We start from the raw sequence: 19479 nt of genomic DNA, 5'->3' as shown, positions 1-19479 counted from the left end.
ACATAAATTTTGATTAATTAGTAATTAGTTAACTTCTTAAATTTTTAAATAATAGACACATTTAGGAGTTTAAATTTAAAATTTTAAATTTTTTTAAATTTAAATTACCAAATTTTCTAGGGTTTATGTATATTAAACACCGACATAAAAACATATTTTAAAAAATTTAATTTAAATTTAAAATTTTATTTACATTTAAAAACGTAATTTAATTCAATTTAAATTTAAAAAATAACTTAATTCAATTTAGATTAAAAAATTTATTTTAAATAAATTTAAATTCAAAAATGTTATTTACTTAAATTAACATTTAAAAATTTAATTCAAATTTATAAATTTAATTTAATTAAATTTAAATTATAAAATTTAATTTAATTGATTTTAAATCTAAAAATGTAAATTAATTAAATTTAAATTTAAAAAATATTAAATTAAATTTAATTCAATTTACTTACGTTTTTTTTTAATGTAACTATTAAAAAAAAACCACAACAAAACATCAGAAAATTTACAACCAAAAACCAAGAGAAAAACTAAACAAAAAAACATTTATAAAAAAAATAGCATTTATTTAACTAAATTATAAACAAATTAGCTGTGCTGTTGACCTAATAGAAATTGCACTAAGGACTTGGCCACTGAAATCAAGCATCTTAAGCCTGGCTGGGATCCCTTTGCTCCTCCTCCACATAATACAGGTTGTACTTCTTCTTGAGCACCTGGTGGACATCGTCGCGACAGGTGATGGTCAGCCCCCGCCGCTGATAGTCCAGATATGTGCGAACAAACTGCCTGTTGGTCTGATGCACCTGCGGATGCTCCAGAAATTCGGCCACCGGCATCCACTGGAGTTTGGCGATTTCACGCTCGCAGCGCTTAAAGTCCAAATTGAGGGGCTTCAAACCCACCACTATATACATATCGGAGCAGCCAAAGCTGCCGCCGTGCGCATGCCGGAGGCTGACCACCGAACGGAACTCGGTGCGAATGCCCGTCTCCTCGGCCACCTCGCGAATTGCCGCATCGATGAGATTCTCCTGCGGCTCTACATAGCCGCCCGGCAGCTTCCAGCTATTGGGTATCATTGCATACCGATCGGACACCACCAGAACCTCGTCCTTCTCGTTGATCACCAAACCGCCGACGCCCATTAGGGTATGGGCATAGGTGGGCAGATTGCTGGACTCGTCCAGCGGCAGCCAGCGGTAGAGGACTACCTCTCCGGTCCGGGCATGATGGAAATCGAAACCATTCTCCGCCAGAACGGGCACCCAGTCGGCTTGCTCCTTGTACACACGAAACCAAATCGCTCGGTTCTTGTTAGCCGTCCAAAAGTCCAGAGATTCTGGGTGTGGGAAGGGGGGGCTAATCATGTAAAGAACTCTTATAAAACTCCTTTTCATACCCACTCTTTAGTTTATCCCTGAAAGAGATGTTTTTGTCCACATTCTCTTCGCGTCCATCCACTGTGACGCCGGCAAAGCGATCCGTGATGCCGCGAAAGACATCCGCTGGAGTTTCCATGACCTTAAAGCTTCAACAGAAGGGATGCAATTGGGTTTTTAACTGGAAATTTCTGAAACTTACCCCCTTGTTAACAGCCGCTGTGGGTGTGACTGTGGCTGTGACTGTAACTGATCTCGGTTCCCAATCCCCCTTAGCTCGGGTCGCAGTGCTGCCGTTGATGATGAGCGGTGTCTAGTGGTCCGATGGAGCGTTCTCCATGAATTGAACGCCGGCAGGGTTAGAACGTTTCTGCGACCCACAAGACCTGCGGCCAACATTAAATAATTGCGCAACTCAAAGGCAACGACGATGACGATGACGACGACGACGACGATGGCAGAGGCCCGCGACCACGTTGGCGTCGCAACTGGAGATCGGAGGAGGTATTTCCAGTGTTCGTGGCGAAGCCAATCCCTGGGCCTGCTGTATGTGTGTGCGTGAAACGAAGCAGAAAAATAGACGGGTTGAAAAAGCCGTACGGCTCCAAACATCAATGCAAATCCGTTGGGCAGGTGGATAAGAAGGAGGAGTATATAGCCCCACTATCTATTTGCTAGCGCAAGATAAGCGATAAAGGCGCTGTTACGTTTCGGGTTTTCTGTTCTTGACAGTTCAAATTTGGCGCTCATGTCAGTATCAGTGTCACCTGCCAGAGATGAGCGACGATTGTTTAAAAATATTATTTTTAGATTTTTAAAATATTGTTTTATTGAAATAGAAATTAATTTTTATTTAATTAATTAAATTTATATATTTTTTAATTTTTTGTTTATAAACTTTAGTAAAATAAACTCATTTTACTAAAAAAATATTATTATTTCCAATAAAAATATACGAAATAATTTAAAGGAAAATATGAAAACCTTTCTTAACCATTATTAATTTAATTTCTAATTTTTATAATTTTATTTTTTATGAACTTTACAAAAAAAAATTAATTTATTTAAAAAAAAAAAGAATATATTACAAATTTGAATCCAATAAAAAATATTTTTTTTTAAATATTTAATATTTTTTAAATTTGAATGCAAAAGCTAGCCTCGTGACACGATATCGCTGCCGCCGTTTGCTCATCTCTAGCTAGCAACCTTGAATGACAGCCCAAGGTGCGCGTGTATGTGTGTGTGGGCGGCGGGTGCCAGTGTGTGCGTTTGAATTGGTTTCCGCAAGGGCTCTCTCTCTCGTTGTTGTTTGTGTAGGAACGAGAGAATTGTGTTTATCAAGCTGCGTTGCGTTCGAGTGCTGCTGTTATCAACGCGCCAGACAATTTATGCGCGCGAGTTTAGCTTTTTACATAACAAAACAACAATCTTGTCACTTGCAGCAGCAAAGCTTCACCAATTCCACTCACAAATAGATCACCAATAAGCGAAGCTGTATGAATTGCACTGTATTACCTGGCTAGCTAGACAATTGTTTAATTGTTTAACTGGACTTTGGCACAAAAACAAACACACAGCAAAAACAGCGCGCGATTTCAATTCCTTACACACCGCTTTCCAAGTTCTAGGGATGGACACTGCCGCTCATCAGCTGTTTGGCACAGGTGCCGATAACTTGGCTATTTTTGCAAACAGCTAAAAGCTGTGTTTAGCTTTGAATTTATTGTTTTTGCTACATTTAAACATTCTCTCTAGTAACTAAGAAATTATCAGATCACCTATAACTTGCAGCCAATTAGTTCACAGCTGTTTTTTTTTTTTTGTTTGCAATTTCATTTACTTTGTATTTAAGGCCAGTGTTGGAAAACGAACGAAAACGAAAAGCAGTGTTAAACAGACTGATCGAGTGAAGTGCTGGCCAATAAGAAACGAAATGGCAATAATTTTAATACATATTCATAGTTGTATTGCTATTTGTGTTAATAAAACTCTCCTAAATCGTTGTTAGAGTGTGGACAACGAGGCGAAGGACGACGAAGGCAAGGCAGGAATCCGGAATCGGGAATCGGTGTGGAATCTTCGTGTTGCGTCTGTGTGCCTCGAATAAGCCGGTCTGCCCCTTCGCTCCTTGGTCGCCTGAGTGTTTTGCGGTTTTGAAACTTTTCATATGTATAAATTCATTGAAAATTTTTTGAAAAGAATACAAAAAATTAGCCAAAAGACAGCAGTGCGAGCCAGTGGCAAACGTGAATTTTATGGCATGTGGCTGCACACACACACACAATACAGTGTTGCAAAACACACGCTAGTCTGCCGGCAGGTGTACACTAAACTTGAATTTTTCAATGAAAACTGGCAAGAAAAACGTGTGTGTGTAAACCAGGCAACCTATTTTGACCCCCGCGGTTCCGGTGTGCTCTCGCGCTTTGTTTCCTTGCGTTGATACATCGGCCAGTGACCCTGGTGCTCCACGTCCACCGCGTCCGCTTCCGCGTCCTCCAGCAACCAAGCATGCATCGTAGCGTTCAAGGCCGAGGATCGCCTGCGCGGACTCGGATGCAGCATGGGCTGCAGGAACGACTCAAACTCCCGGGCCTCGCTGGTGCACCAACCGTACTTGGTCACTAGAACGGCGCTCAAAGAACGCTGCTGGAGATTCCTGATGTGACGCAGCGTTCCATTCGAACGGAGGAAATTGTGCGACATGCAGCCCGTGGCGATCAGCTCCTTGGGTATGGGACCGCAGGTCTCAATGATGCTGGCTATGTGCGTTTCATCCAAGGTGGCCTTTCCGCGACGCTCCTGGGGATTGAACAGATAATCGCCGGTGGCCAGCTCCCAAAAGAGACAGGCGGCACTCCAGATGTCTGCCTTTTCGTTGTAGCCGGCACCCAGAATGACCTCTGGAGCGCGGTATTCCCTCGTCTGAATGTCGTCGGTGAAATGATGATTGAACCAGCAGGCATTGCCCATATCAGCGATCTTCACCTTCAGCGGGCAGTACTCCAAAGCAGGATCCTTGCGGGAAATGATCTCCAAGTTTGGCAGGTGGCTGCGACGCTCGTTCTGAAGCAAAGATGGGGTAAGTGCCAATTTAATTATAATTAATAATAATAAATGGTAAATAATTACCCCCATTGGCGATCCATGCTCGAATACCATCTTCATAATCTTGACTATACCGCTGCTACTGCTGCTGTTCCCCTGCGACCTAATCTTTCCCGCCCGCATGGTCACCACCTTGCCCAGCTTATGGCGCTCTCGCTCCACCCTGTCCAACTCTCTCGTCCTCTTTTGGACATTCCAAATGAACTCTAACGGGCTATTGAATAGCATACGCACAGCTTCCGAGTAGGGTCCCTTTGGCAATGTCCTTCCGATATAGTGAGTTGGCTCTAGCCTTAATTGTGAGCTTCGCTTTCCAGTTTTCTTACCGCCTGAACGCTCCATCTGCTCCAATTGCTCCACTTGCTCAAAGTCCTGTTCGTTCAGGATCACCACGCCGTCAAGGGGTGGCATAAAGGAGAGCCTGCCGGTGACAGCCCGAGCAGCCAGAGTTGGCGTTAGATAATTGCTTTGGGCCAGGATCATGAGATCGTCTATGGCCTGCTGGCGCAACCACTGACGGTGCTCCAGAAAGAAGCTAATGCTGCGCTTGGCACGAGCCCGTAACTTTCGCTTTGCGGTCTTGGTCAGCTTGGTGGCAGAAGTGAAAGTCTTTGTTGTGTTTTTAGGCAAACAATTGGCATTTCTCTTAGTCGAGCGGGAACCCTTGCCAGTGCTCTTGTTCTCGGCGATGCCACAGGCACAGTCATCCGAAACCAGGAAGCTGACGGAACGATGAGCAGCGGCCATGCCACCAGTGGCATTTCTGGGAAATAATTTGACATGCGATATAAGATATACCTTCTCCGCTCACTTACCTCGGCCTGATGAGATGGGCATTGTCCTTGAAGAAGGCAGTCACCACGCGTGTGGCCTGGGCGCGTATAGCCAGATTATTGCCCACCACCAGGACATTCTCGGGCTTCAAATCGGTATGAATGATGTTGCAATGTTTGTGGATATAGTAGAGACCCTCCAGCACCTGAAGAGCTATCTGCTTGACATTACGGATCGGTAGACCTTGGTAGCGAGACCGCTGGATCAGCTTGAGCAGGGTATCGCCCAGGATCTCAAAGACCAAACACAGGTGCGTGCCGTGGGTGCCGCTCACTTGGAAGTGATCTGTGAACTGGACAATGCGATCGCGCAATGGATGCCAGTGGCTGACGGTGATGAAATTGAGAAGCTCGATCTCATCGCGGGCCGTCTCGGTGAAATGATCAGCGGATTTGACCAATTTGATGGCGCAATAGCGTTCCATTTTAATATCAAAGCACATCCAGACGACGGAGAAGTGTCCCCAGCCGAGCTTGTGGATGGCATAGTAACGATCTTTGAAGACATCGCCCACCGATACCGGATGATAGCCACCAAATTTGTACTGTCCTGGGCTCTCCTTCTGCATGGAATCCGAGTCATAATCCACACAAAACTGATTAGCCTCATCGTCCTCGACGTCCTCGCCATCTTCGGTTTCCTCCCCATCCTCAACATAACCAGCGTCATTGTTGTCGTCCTCCTCTTCAACCACGTCCTCGACATCGCCGTCGCCATCATCATCATCGTTATCGTTATCATTACCATTATCCTCCTCCTCTTCCTCAGCATAGGTCAAAGTGGAACCCGGCGGCGAGTCTGCCTCGGCTTCCTCGGAATTCTCATGCTGTATCGGTGGTTCTTTTGGATCTGTATCCGATTCTGAACACTCCTCCCCCTCTTCTCCTTCGATATCGTTCTCGGACCGCAGCACCAAGACCCTAGCACTTGACTCTGAATGTTCCTCACGTTCTTCTGCTTCTACTGGCAAGTGGATTTGGGCCGGTTTCACGCTCAAGTTCTCGTTGGAAGACCCCGAGGTGAAGCTAAAGAACTCTTCGTCTGCGTTATTGTCACTGTTGTCCGTCATCCCTAATGGTTGAAGATTGGGGATATATATCTTTCGATATCGAATTTAAAACTAAGAGAGAGAGAGAGAGAGAGTTCCTAGTGAAGGGAACAGGGGTGACCAAAAATCGACTAAATTAAATGTTTGTCGGTGGGTTTGAGTCTGACAATGGGGGGCAAGGACTACTAGATTTTAGATTGCAAATGTATATAATGTATTAAAATGTATTTCATAAAAAGAATTTTATAAAAAGAATTTCATAAAAAGAATTTCATAAAAAGAATTTCATAAAAATAATTTTCCATAAAAAGAATTTATTGGAAAGGAAAAATATTTTAATTAAAGTACATTTTCTTAAAATATAGTTAATATATATATTATACAAAGAATCACCTATGGAATGCTGTTAATAAAAATAGTAATCAGCCGATTTGATCTAGCCATTATATTTAATATTGTTCAATAACAATAAATATGCATTTAAGTAAAGTTTAGTTAAGTATACGGTATACAGCACATTAATAATATATTATATATATAAATAATTAAAATTAAATTTTAAAAAATCTTTTAATATATATTAAAAAATATATATGTATATTCATTTTTTTTAAATTACATATGCTTAAATATAACTTACCGTTAACGATTTTGCCGAAGTTTTGTCGTTTTTATACTGCAAAATATATACATATATTCTATGAGAATTGCTTTTTCTGCAGAATTTTTTTTCTTTTGTACTTGTTCGTTCCCAAGATTGATACTAAATGATTTTTGTTTCAAAAAAAACCGAAACGTTCCGCAACACTTGAGGGTAAGCCTGCTGATATGTTGAATTTCTGCCTAAAAATAATCTCAAAACTAAGTTCGAAGCTGAAATAGCACGGAAACCTTTGTTATTAATATTTTATAGCATTATTTTAGGGTGTCTTGGGTATGCTGGAGTATGTTATCCTTTTCATGAACACTTTTCGTTATTCCTTAAAATTTGATAGCATACTTTTGTGATCCCATCGAAAGTCCTTCCTAAGTCCTCCCTAAGATATGCTTAAGTATATTTTTAATTTTTAAAATAAACTCGAAAAACACTTGATTTTTATACCCTTTCAGGGTATTAGAATTTCAGTGAGAAGCTTGCAAAATAGTGAAAGAGTCATTTCCGACCCTATAAATCGTATATATTCTTGATCAGCATCAACAGCCGAATCGATTTAGCCATATCCGGGGCCAAATATTTTTTTAGCAATTTTTTTCAAAATTTGATAAGGGGTTACATCGTTAAAATTATCAACAAATTTACAAAAATTTTATTTTTTTTAATTAAAAAAAAAAAGTATGCAGGCTTATTAAATTTATAAAAACTAACACAGTACAGTTGTCCAAATGGAAATTAATGCCTTTTTGGCCGAGCTATGTTATTTTTAAATTAAGCTTCTTACAACCTTAAAACTATTATTTATATTTATTTCTAAACATTTATTTAAATCCTTAAAAATGACTTCTGTTCTGTTTTTTTTATTATTTGTTATTTTATTATTTATTATTTATTGTTGAACATTTTTATTTATATTTTAAAATATATTTCCTTAAATTTTATTTTAAATTTAATATTAATTCCGACAGTTATGGGAATGTTTCAGTTAAGAAAAAACATTATATTATTTATGTGGGTCAATTTCGACCCCTTTTCCATTTTCTTTCTTTTTCAACAATTAAGCAGCACTTGATAATATTTTTGGCTATGCCCATTTGGCTCTTTATTTTATTTATTTTCATTTTGCTATAATTTTTTTTTTTTCAAATAAAAATTGCTGTGCAATTGAGGGCGAAAATCCTTTGTGCTGCCGCTGTGTGCGTTGATTTGGAAAATGCCATTTGGAGGCAGTAGTTGGGAGTTTACAGCGCTGAGTGAAGGGATTATCAAGGGATTATGTGGACATACATAGTTGCAAATACATATATATATATAGATATATGTAGAGGAGTCAGCATGCCTCACTCAGGTGCTTCAGTTTCTCGGACAACAATAGCTCCCATTGATCCCTCCCGTCCCCGTTCTGTTTGTATTTTGATTGCCAGCTTAACATGCTCGTCGTGTGTGTACTTAATTCATTTCCACCAATTTTTTGAGGGAGAAAAAAGTTTCCAAAATATGTGTAAAAAAATGAAAAAACTTACCCCTACCGGAGGGAAATTTTCTGCTGTCTCTGTTTCTATATATATTTGCTCAGTTGTTTAAACAAATTTTCCGCTTAGGGTTGCAGATCGACCTTCTGTTTGCACACAATGGATTTCGATTACGATTTCCCTGCTGGCTTAAGTGAAAATGCCTCCTCAAATATTTATTAAAAAAAAAACTAATAATAATAATAATATTGGGGGGACAACCGTGTTTTAAATATCCAAAAACCTTGGAAAGCCCCGGAAAAAAGCAAAGAGTTTCCCAGGTTCCCAGGCGGGACAACTTGAACCTCCCCTAGGAAAATCTTGTTTGTAATTAGGGAGTTTTCCTTATCATTTTCATTTTTCTCTTCCCCCGAGGAGGAACCCTCCTCGCCTTGGCATTGTTTCTTCGCCAATTAAGCGTAATTTCAAGTGTCCCGTCCCTCACAAACGGGTTCTTTCTTCTAATGAACTGTTTATGTGTGCCCAGCACACAATGGAAGGAAAATTTAAATAAATTAATGTCAATTTTTCCCCGTTTTTTTTTTTATTAAAGCTGGTGGGTGGTTGGGCTGGAAGCCAGCTGGAAAGCCGGGCAATAATGAGCAATGCCTAGGCTTTTCATTTGATTTATTTCCTCAATGCCGAGCAGGGAAAAGCTGGAAAATGAGGCTTTATTATTTAGCCATTTGCATACATCCCTTTTTCCGGGGCCTTTGTCAACAGAAAATTTGATTTTTTTCAACAGGAAACCTTAAACCCTATAGTTAAGTGGCTTAAAGCTAAAATATTTAATATTTATTATAAATAATAATTCCAGTTTTCTACGTCTTTTTAAGAAGTCAATAATATTTATATTCATATTTTTATTTTATAAATATTTTTAATATATTATAAATATTTTTTATATTTTATAATTTTTTTTTAATATTTTAGAAATGTTTTTAATATTTTATAAATGTTTTTAATATTTTAGAAATGTTTTTAATATATTATAAATATTTTATTAACGTTTTTAATATTTTAAAAATATTTTTAATATTTTATAAATATTTTTTATATTTTATAAATATTTTTAATATTTTATAAATGTTATTTATATTTTAAAAATATTTTTATAAATACTTTCAATATTTTATAAATATTTCAAATATTTTTTTAAATATTTTCAATATTTTATAAATATTTTAAATATTTTTCAAATATTAATTTCATTAATTTTTATTAGCTTACTGTTACTATATTAATAAAATAGATTATATTAAATAAGCAAAGAATTCCCCTTTAAACAACTATTAAATTAGGATTATTTTGACTTTTTTTTTTTTGCCACAAAGGATCTTAAAAAAAAAGTCAGCGCCAAGCTCCGGCAGCTGATCCTTGATCCAGTTCCAATTCAAAATTCAAAATTCCCCCCTCTCAAAGATAATGAGCAACGTAATTGGCGCATTTTTGCTGGATTTTTTTTTTTGACAATGACTTGAGTTTGAGATGCTGTGACAAAAGGACCTCGTCTCCTTGCGACGGGCAGCTGCAATGCCAATTGGCACACAATAAAGCGGCGGCACATGCCACACTGCCAAAAAAAAAAAAAAAAAATAGAAAATAAAGAACAGGAGGAGGAAGACAGAAAAAAATAGGACTCCGAAGGACATAACTGCACATTGACAAAAAGGAAGCGTTGCCAAGACAATGGAGAAGTGAAAAATCTCCAGCAACACCCCAAGGACAGCTGTCGGCGTGTCTCCATCTGTTTTTCCCTGCAAACCCTCCACTCGATTCCCTCAAGAAACGATCTTTTGCATACTTAACAATATAACCAACAAAATATGAGTTGATCTTGACACAAACACTTGATTATATTGAATGGGAATAGAATGTCTGATGAGTGAAATGATGGAATTGATAATTGTATTTATTTACTGAAGAACTCAATTAGCTTATTTACATTTTTTTTTGAGGAAAAAGATGATTGAAATGATGGAATTATTAAATATATTTATTTATTTAAGGAGTACAAATTTAATTCTTTAAATTCTATTAGAGGAAAAGATACTTTTGAAGATACTATTGAAGATACTATTGAAGATACTATTGAAGATACTATTGAAGATACTATTTTAGATATGACTTTTCTGACTCATTTCCTTAAATATTAATTGTAAAAACTAATAAAAAAAACCTAATCCTCCCCTTAAAACCAATTATATCTAAAATTTTGTTTCTATTTTTTCTATCTTTATCCTCTCCCCTTTCTATTTTCCATTTTCCTAATTGTAAACATTTAAAATTTTGGAAAATAACGGGGTTTCCCTCTGTAAGCTGAAAGTAACCTTTTTTCATTACGCGCGACTAGGCGCGGTCAATCTGTAATTGGATTAGGCTACTCCTCGTGCAACCCTTTTCCTGGTCCCCATCCCAGCATCCCAGCCAACAACTGTTGACCCTTCTGTGACCCTCAACGACCTTTTTGTGGAAACCAGTGGCCAATCAAGGAATGGCCCTTTGGCTGCTTTGCCTGCCTGCTGATGCTGCAAAGAAAAACACGGGGAAATTAATTAAGAAAACAGAAAACTCTTTCGCTCTGTGGGACCGTATCCCATAACGGATTTTTATTACATGTAAGTTATTTATGCACACATCAGTGAGCACATCCTCTGGCAGGACATACTCTGCGTGACAGCAAACTTGCAGGAAAATTTGAGAAAGCAAGAAATGCTTTAACCTTTTCCCTAGATATGGTATATATATATAAATTCTTGAAAAGATCAAGGATTATTTCAAAACGATTTTAATTTGCTGGCATAAAATGACATCAAAAGGACATCATTTCCTCACCTTCAGTCTTCGTGGGAGTCTTGACATTTGGAGTCACTCCCTGCTTTAGTTTGGTCCATTTATCACACCATTCAGCGGCAGGATGTGCCTATGCTGCAGGATATGACATGGCATAAACTGTTACACATCCTGACACATTGCCACAAAAAAAAACCTTATCGAATCTAAAGGATAGAATAGAACAGGATGCGCAGCTGTCCGGCGGGAAGTCACACGGACAGGATGACACTGCGGTGTAACACCGCAAAGTTCGCGCCCATGTCGCGGCCGCTGTAATCCTTTAACTGTCACAAAAACCAAAACAAACACCGGCACCGAGTGACCGAGCCGCCACGACCGAGAGTGACCTCTTCATTTACACAGCGGCGGCGACAATCTTGGCGGGTCGTCACCCCGGTTCAGCGGCTTGGAAAATTATGCAACAGCGACATTGGATTAAGCGCAGTGAAAGAAACTACTCGTGGACTCCTTCGACTTCTGCACAACTGACCCTGGACTCTTGTTTTTATTGCTTTGTGTCGGACAATTGATTTTGTGACATAAATTTCGGTGTAAACAGCTTCGGGGATTCGGTTTCCAACCCCGCGACGCGTTTAGAGATGGAGTTGTCAATTGCCGAGAGCGGCACATAAATCAGGTCAGTCTCAGTGATATATGGTCCATAGATAATGGTAGGCTATATCTATAGCAATTACATCCATCAGCCTTGTGTTTACAGAAGAAGCAGAAGAGCGTTTTGCAAACAAAAGCTTAAGGCATTAGGATTTCCATTTTTATTTTTGATTTGAAATCTAAAGTCTCTTGTTTGGATTTAAAGTGTAACTACACAGACGAAAAATGGGAGTGAGTCTTAGTAATTAAATGAATGGTTTATTCTTGACATGGATAAGTTATATATTATATATTCCTTTGTATTTAATTTTTCAGAGATTTAAATTTTAAAATTAAAATGTAAATTGGTATTTGAAAATATTTTCAATATTTAAAGAATTTTTTAATACAAAATGGTTTCTGAAAGTCGACATATTTTTTCGAAATTTAAATTTAGGAATTATTTATAATTTTATATTCATATTTAATATAAAATATATATATTTAATATGAAATATATTTTAGGATAAAAAACCCTACAAAATAATAATATTCTAAGATAAATGTAATATATATTTATTTACATGTATTTTAATAGGAAACCTTCTTTTGTTTTTATTTCTTTTAGAAGTTTCAACGTTAATTGTATAATTTAAAATATTTTCTCTATTTAAAAACGGGTTTTTAAGGGCTTATAAAATAAATAAAAAATATTTTTATAAAAACTAGACTCTCTTTGAACTTAAAAGTTAGAAAATATTAAAGATGGTTGATAAAGAAACCCTTGAAAATTAAACTATTTTGAGATAAATAATTTAAAGGAAAGTTTAATTAATTTTACAATTTCTATGCTTTTTTTTATAATTTAAATAGTTTTTATAGAAATAAATCCTAACATTTATGATATATTAAGCATTTCAATTAAGGATACCAAATTAAAAGCGTAAAAACCTTTAAAAAACTATTCAATTTCAATCTTTTACAAATATTATTATTATATATATTATATATATATTAACTACACTCTGTTTTAAATTAGTTTCTATAATAATAAGTTCATATTTTCATAATATCAACGAAATATAAAATATTTCAGTTAAAGAAAACCAATTTAAAAACCCCAAAAATCGTCTAAAAACTATCAAATATATATATTTTATAATAACTAAACTCTCTTAATTAGTTTCTATAATATTAAGTTTATATTTTCATCCAAATATCAAATATTTCAATTTGAAAAACCCAATAAACCCTCTCTAAAAACTAAAACACTTTCAAACTATTAACCAATCTGGTAACCTTGACAACCCACCCATCGACTTTATGGACTTTTATAATTATGCAAGGACCTGACCTGGGCGGCTTCCTGGCTTCCTGTAAGCGGAAACATGCCACCGAGGCATTAGAACCCGCTCGATATGCAAACATATAATTGAAAACTGTCAACGTCTGACAAATTTCCCGTCGTAAAAATACGCGCGCGGCTAACCCTAAATTAACCAAAAAAACTAAACAAACCCCAAGCCACAAAGTCATAAAGTCACTGATCGACAGTGGGCAGGCTGGCAGGTCCTTCCAGGACGAGGACGAGGTCAAAGCCGAGTCTTTGGGCCGTGTTAATGTGTTAGGCGCGTGGGTTATGGGGTGGCTTGGCCAGTGGCTTGCAATTTGCCGATATGAATCTAGCGTTGTAATTTTGACAGTTTATCATTATGGTGGCGCGATCCTTGACCCTGGGTCCTGCCTCTTGTGGTGGTGGGTCATTACATAGTAAGCATTTTGCCTTATTTTTTTTGTTCGTGTTTTTAATTGATTTTCTGCACTTTTTAGTCATTAGTTTTGGAGAGTCAAAAGTCCTTGATAATGTTCTTGCGATAGCAAAGCCAATGATTAATGATTTCTTATAGAGAATATTTAAGAAATTATATATATATATTTTTTTAATTATTAGTAGAAAATATTAAATACTTAACTTAAGAGTTAAGTTTAAGTTGAGGGATATTTCGAGAGAGAAAAAGAGTTAATGGTAATTTATATAATATGTATTATTTTTTAGAGTTTCTTGTTGGAGCTTGGGCCTAACTTTTGCTTTTGGATAATTTAAGAAAAGATTTCTAAATATTTGTATAAATTTTTAAATATTAAAAAAAAAGGTCTCCAAATATTTTTATGAATTTTTAAATATTTAAAATCTTTAATATAATTCAATAAAAGATTTTTTAGTATTTATATAAATTTTTAAGTACTTGACAAAATATCTCCAAATATTTGCATTAATTTTTAAATATCTAAAATAATAAATATAATTAAAAAATATTTTTCTAAATATTGTAATATTTTTAAATATTTGTATAATTTTTTAAATATTAAAAAAAAAAATCTTCAAATATTTGTATAAATTTTTAAATATTTAGAATCATAAATATAATTTTTCAAATATTTTTAAAACTTTTAAATATTAAAAAAAAAAATCTTCAAATATTTGTATAAACTTTTAAATATTCAAAAAAAGATTTTTGTTTATTTTAAAATATTAAAAATCCTAAATATAAGCTCATAAAATCTTAAAAAACCTACACAAACAAATTAAAACAAATATTTAAGAATTTCTATTATTATTCCTAATTCCCCTATGTATCCCTTGTTATATTCTCAATATTAGCTTAGACTCACCATTTATAATCTCGCATAAAAGAAGGTTTGCTCTCCTTTACCCTGGGCTCATTCTCACGTCCTCCTTTGGTGGAGGTCCTTTGTGTTTCCTTATCGCTGCACACGGCGCGCCAAAAAGAAATCTTAAAATTTGCGAAATAATTCGCACACTCTCTGCGCCGCTGAGATTTATTATTTGGCAAACACACACACATAAATCTCAATATGTCGAGGGGTAACAAAAAAGTAAAGCGAAATGTGAATTCGAAAATGAAAACGAAAACGAAATCATTGTGCCAAAATCAAAATTTAACCGCAAATTAGGCAATAAACAATGGCTAAAGCGGTCATGGGTTAATACGTTTAGCATCATCAGACAACCGGGGTCACCACCACCACCACCGAAAGGGTTAAGCGCAAGGGGTTAAGGGTTGCCTCTGCTGGCGCTATATATTTTAAACGTGCGAAAAAAGTAAAATAAAAGAATCCAGTGATCTCTTTTCGACTCTCTGTACCCCTGCCTGCCTGCAAATTATTGCACAAAATGCAGCAATTAATAAAAAAGAGCATTTTTTGAGTTCCAAGATAGGCGCCATTTTAAAGGCTGTGAAAAATGTTTTCTTTAAATATTTTTAAGTTCATTTTAATTTTAAATATTTGCGCAAAATTTAGCTATTAATAATTATTACATGAAATTATTTCTTTAAATGTTTTTATTTAAATTACAATTTTGATTACTGCACACAATTAAGAAATTATTAATTATTACATAAAATTCGTTCTTAAAATATCTTAAAGTTAATTAACATTTTTTAACTATTTCACAAAATTTAGCAATTTATGTAAAAATCTGTTTTTTTAAATATTTCAAAGTTAATTTTAATATTTAATTTTTGCACAAAATTCAGAAAATAATTATTCCAAATGTCAGAGAAGTCCAGGCTCCGCTTTAAAGCCTGTAAAAATAATGTATTACATAAAATTCTTTACTTAAATATTTCAAAGTCAATTTAAATTTTTAATTATAGCCATTTTAAATTCTATAAAAAGGATGTATAACATAAAATTCTTTCTTCAAATATATCAAATTTAATTTAAATTTAATTTCCTATTTCTAGTTTACCCAAAACAATTATTGTTTAAAAATATTATCTATACATAAGACTCCCCTCCTCCTTCCTGGTAAATGATGCAGTTTTTAGCTAAGCAAACAGGCACATGTCACAGGGAAGGCGGTGTGGTCCTTAAACCGTAATTAGGCCTCCTTCTGGCCACCATTAGCAATGCCTGCAACTGGACATTAGCTTTGCCAGGACAAAAATATATAGAGAAGACACCCAAAATAAAAAAGGAAAGAAAACATTTAAGGGAAAATGGAAAAGGTGGAGGAAGAAAATCCAGACCAAGGTCGCCGCGGGCTAATCAATTACCCAAAACGCAATTTTAAGGGAAGACGCGACGGGCCCCGATAACTTTAACATTTTATTCAAATTTAATTGCAGCCATGCATTAATTTTCGGCCAGAAAGGAAGAGGAACCTGATCGCCGCGCTGTCAAACGCTTGACAAACTCACTTCCCCGGGGTTGACATGTGTGTGATGAGGAGGTTCGACGGATCCCATGGATTTCGTTCCCATTTGAGAATAATTTGCATTTTAACCCTTTTCTTTATCTAATGATGCACACACACACACACGCACACCCAAGTCGCGGCGCTTCTTCGCCGCCTTGCGGTCACACCGTCGCGATCCTTGTTGTCGTTTGTACATATACACAGTGTTATATCCCTTTGTATACCGCTCGCCCTGGGCGAGGCATAGGCTCCTTTTGGGTGGCTTTCTTCGTGAAATTAATTGCGGGAATCCTGGATTTTATTTGGGTAATTTTCTTAACAATTAAATATGCAAATATGCAGGCGAGCGCTAAACGATTGTTTTGTAAGGCGTTTGTTGGGCATCATTTGAGCGGGTTTTCTTTTATTTTGTAATTTTATTTGTAATTTTACTTATTTGAATTAAATTTATTTGATTTTATTTTTTATATATTTTAATTAAATTTATTTGATTTTATTTTTTATATATTTTAATTAAATTTATTTGATTTTATTTTTTATATATTTTAATTAAATTTATTTGATTTTATTTTTTATATATTTTAATTAAATTTATTTGATTTTATTTTTTATATATTTTAATTAAATTTATTTGATTTTATTTTTTATATATTTTAATTAAATTTATTTGATTTTATTTTTTATTTATTTTATTTTTATGAATTTTATTTTATTTGTATTTATTCTATTTTTTTATTAATTTTTTTAATAAATATCCTAGAAGCTTCTCCTTTCTAGAATGTTTTTTTGTGCTGGGAAATGCATTTGATTAATCCACCTGCTTGCCAGAAAATTAACAAATGAATAGTACTCCGATTTATTATTAAATATGATTTCTTTCCATTTAAAATTATATATAATATAAATCTTAAACAGAAACTCACTTCCCTAATCCTTTCCAACATCTCCGTGTTTTTAAGCATTTCCTGCTGTTCCCTGTTTGAGATTAGAACTTTCCAAAAGAACCTGTGAATTTCCACAACTCAGATTATGGGACATTCTGTCAACTGTTTTATGATCTCATTCCGTTTTCTGGCTCATCTCTTCCAGATCCGATCTGATCCTCTGCTGGACTTGATGCAAATCGAATGGCGATTTCTATGCTCTCCGGTTTCGCTTCAAGAGTTTGGACTAATTAAGTGTCGAAAGGATTACCAACGCCTACCCATGGTGTGCTGGTGGGATGATTTACGATCTCGGCAGAGGGTGTACAGCTACCTGTTGGCTGATCCTCATTAGCATGAGCCGACGACAACCACCGGTCACCGGAGGAGGGAGAAAGGTGGCATCTAATCCGCCTGAGTCCGGCTGAGCGCGTGTGCCATTCATTGAGAGTCCTGGACCGCCGTCATTCATCTTCTAAACCCATTCAGACATGTGAGTTTATATATATCTCCTGCGATCTCTTTCGATCTGTGCCGATCTCTTTCAAACTCTGCTGATCTCCACTGATCTCTTGCCATTCTAATTTCCAAATCTGCTGCATTCTCCTCTCCCCTGGACCTGGCTTATCCCTGACAGAAATTGCTTTCGTATTGCAGGCGAATCCTGCAATGTCTCCAGAAATCCTTTCCTAGGTTGCACAATAGTTTTGGGTTTGGAATGGGAATCCTGTGCAGCTGCCGGGTGGCGTGGGTGCCAACATTTGCATCTGGCTTAAGATGAGGAACCTTAAGACTCTCTCTCTCTGGGCTCATTGTTTGCTGATTCTTTTTTGTTCTTCCCGTTTTTTGTTGTTGTCCAAGCAGCTGTCAGTGATTGACATTTGACAAAGAGGAAAATGTCACCCAGTTGGGGGACATATAGGAGGTGTATATACCAGGGACTGTAATTATTATAAAATATTTTATTTAGAAAATTACTTGATGATTTCACATTGATTAAAATTGATTAATTTTATAAAAATTATTGAAAATTATTATTTCTGATTAAAATAATTTAAAATCAGCACATAATCATAATATTTAAGCATTTTTGATTAAACAAATAAAATAAAACTAAAAAATAATCATTATTTTTGATTTTTAAATATATATTTTTTTTAATCAAAAATGTTGATTAATAAAATAAAATTTTTAATCAAAAATAAAGAATATTTTAAATAAATTTGTTATTAAAATTATCATTATTTTTTATTTTTATTTGTTTTTAATAAAAAATAATGATTATTTTTCATTTTTATTTTTTAATTTATTTTCGTTTTAATATATTATTTAATTTTTCACTTTTATTTTTTAATTTATTATTTAATTTTTTATATATATATTTTTTTTTGTTTAAAAATAATTATATATTTATTTAGATTTTGATCAAAAATAATAGTATTAATAGATTTTTAAAATATTATTCAATTTCGAAATCTAAAAATCCGGCATGATGATCATGGATAGATTATTCAACTAGGATTCCCAGGATATTATACTTTTTATTCTAAGTAGTTGATTTTTTTATGCAAACATTTTTCCTTTAAGCATTTACGGTCCCTGATCTATATATTATATATATATGTATATATATATATCTTTAAAAATGTGCTCTACTCTCTCTCTCTCTCTATAATATCTTCATTGGCTGCCTGTCAGCTGCTGCACTTGGCCACGTGGTCACCTCAATTTTGGGCCCATCAAACGGGCCACTAACTCTTCTAATTGGCCCAGCGAGGCACATACTACATACATAACATATCTCCCTATCGTAATTGGATCTGGGCTCTCTCTTGGTGTTTTTTGTTTTTTGTATTTTTTTGACTGCGTCATGTCACATGTTTTTGGGAAAAGGACTCACGCGTATCGATGTCGAAGAAGCTCGAATCCTTGAGCAATTTATTGCTCAATTTATATTTGCTTAGACTGCCAATAGTTCAATAATTCATAAATGCAAGAAGCTATCGTGTGTCCTGGGAAATTTGCATAAGGCAGCTGCCTAGCTGCCTTCTTCCGACTCCATCATCCACCCGAAGGAGGCAAAAGGTGTGAGCCCATGTAATGAAAGTGGCTGTTGTGACTCTACCTGGGACTCTGGATTTCGGATTCAAATTCGTATTCCTTGGCCCTACTGTTGTTGTTTGTTCTCCGTTGTTTTGATATGTAAGTTGATATATGATATTTGATTTTTTTTTTTTTTTTTTTTTGGTAGAGAGACGAGAGGAGAGAAGAGGCGGGAGTCGGGAGTCGAGACTTTTGGGTGTCGCCGGGGTCTCAACTTCAATTATGGCAAATGGCAAGCACAGAGCTAGTTAAGGCGTA

At 35.5% G+C, this 19479-nt stretch overlaps 2 protein-coding genes and 1 long non-coding RNA gene across 4 annotated transcripts in view; 1 reads left to right on the top strand and 2 right to left on the bottom strand.

The window, feature by feature from the left end:
• Positions 1 to 548: 548 nt before the first annotated feature.
• LOC108080513 (uncharacterized) lies at positions 549 to 3043 on the bottom strand. The gene is made up of 4 exons (XM_017175290.3): positions 2904 to 3043; positions 1588 to 1929; positions 1410 to 1534; positions 549 to 1345 (listed from the first exon to the last, which is right to left on the bottom strand). The coding sequence occupies exons 2-4, from the start codon at positions 1782 to 1784 to the stop codon at positions 654 to 656; spliced, it is 1014 nt and encodes a 337-aa protein (XP_017030779.1). The 5' UTR covers positions 1785 to 1929; positions 2904 to 3043; the 3' UTR covers positions 549 to 653.
• A 252-nt stretch (positions 3044 to 3295) lies between these two features.
• Positions 3296 to 7196, bottom strand: LOC108080554 (SRSF protein kinase 3). Of its 2 annotated transcripts, none has more exons than XM_017175359.3 (4): positions 7019 to 7196; positions 5312 to 6476; positions 4521 to 5259; positions 3296 to 4454 (listed from the first exon to the last, which is right to left on the bottom strand). In XM_017175359.3, exons 2-4 carry the CDS (start codon positions 6397 to 6399, stop codon positions 3777 to 3779), a joined length of 2505 nt encoding a protein of 834 aa, XP_017030848.1. In that variant the 5' UTR covers positions 6400 to 6476; positions 7019 to 7196; the 3' UTR covers positions 3296 to 3776. The 2 variants fall into 2 exon arrangements, with proteins under 2 accessions (XP_017030848.1, XP_017030850.1); XM_017175361.3 differs by having other exon boundaries at positions 5312 to 6401.
• Positions 7197 to 17266: 10070 nt separating this feature from the next.
• LOC138929159 (uncharacterized) overlaps positions 17267 to 19479 on the top strand; it is a 38277-nt gene continuing 36064 nt past the window's right edge. The window contains exon 1 of the long non-coding RNA XR_011445600.1: positions 17267 to 17611. This is a non-coding gene — a long non-coding RNA (uncharacterized lncRNA). The remainder of the gene's footprint in view (positions 17612 to 19479) is intronic.

The sequence above is a fragment of the Drosophila kikkawai genome, chromosome X (genome assembly GCF_030179895.1).
Source record: "Drosophila kikkawai strain 14028-0561.14 chromosome X, DkikHiC1v2, whole genome shotgun sequence".
Taxonomy (NCBI): Eukaryota; Metazoa; Arthropoda; class Insecta; order Diptera; family Drosophilidae; genus Drosophila; species Drosophila kikkawai.
Note: the sequence above shows the minus strand (reverse complement) of the source record. Positions and strands in the feature narration are given on the sequence as shown.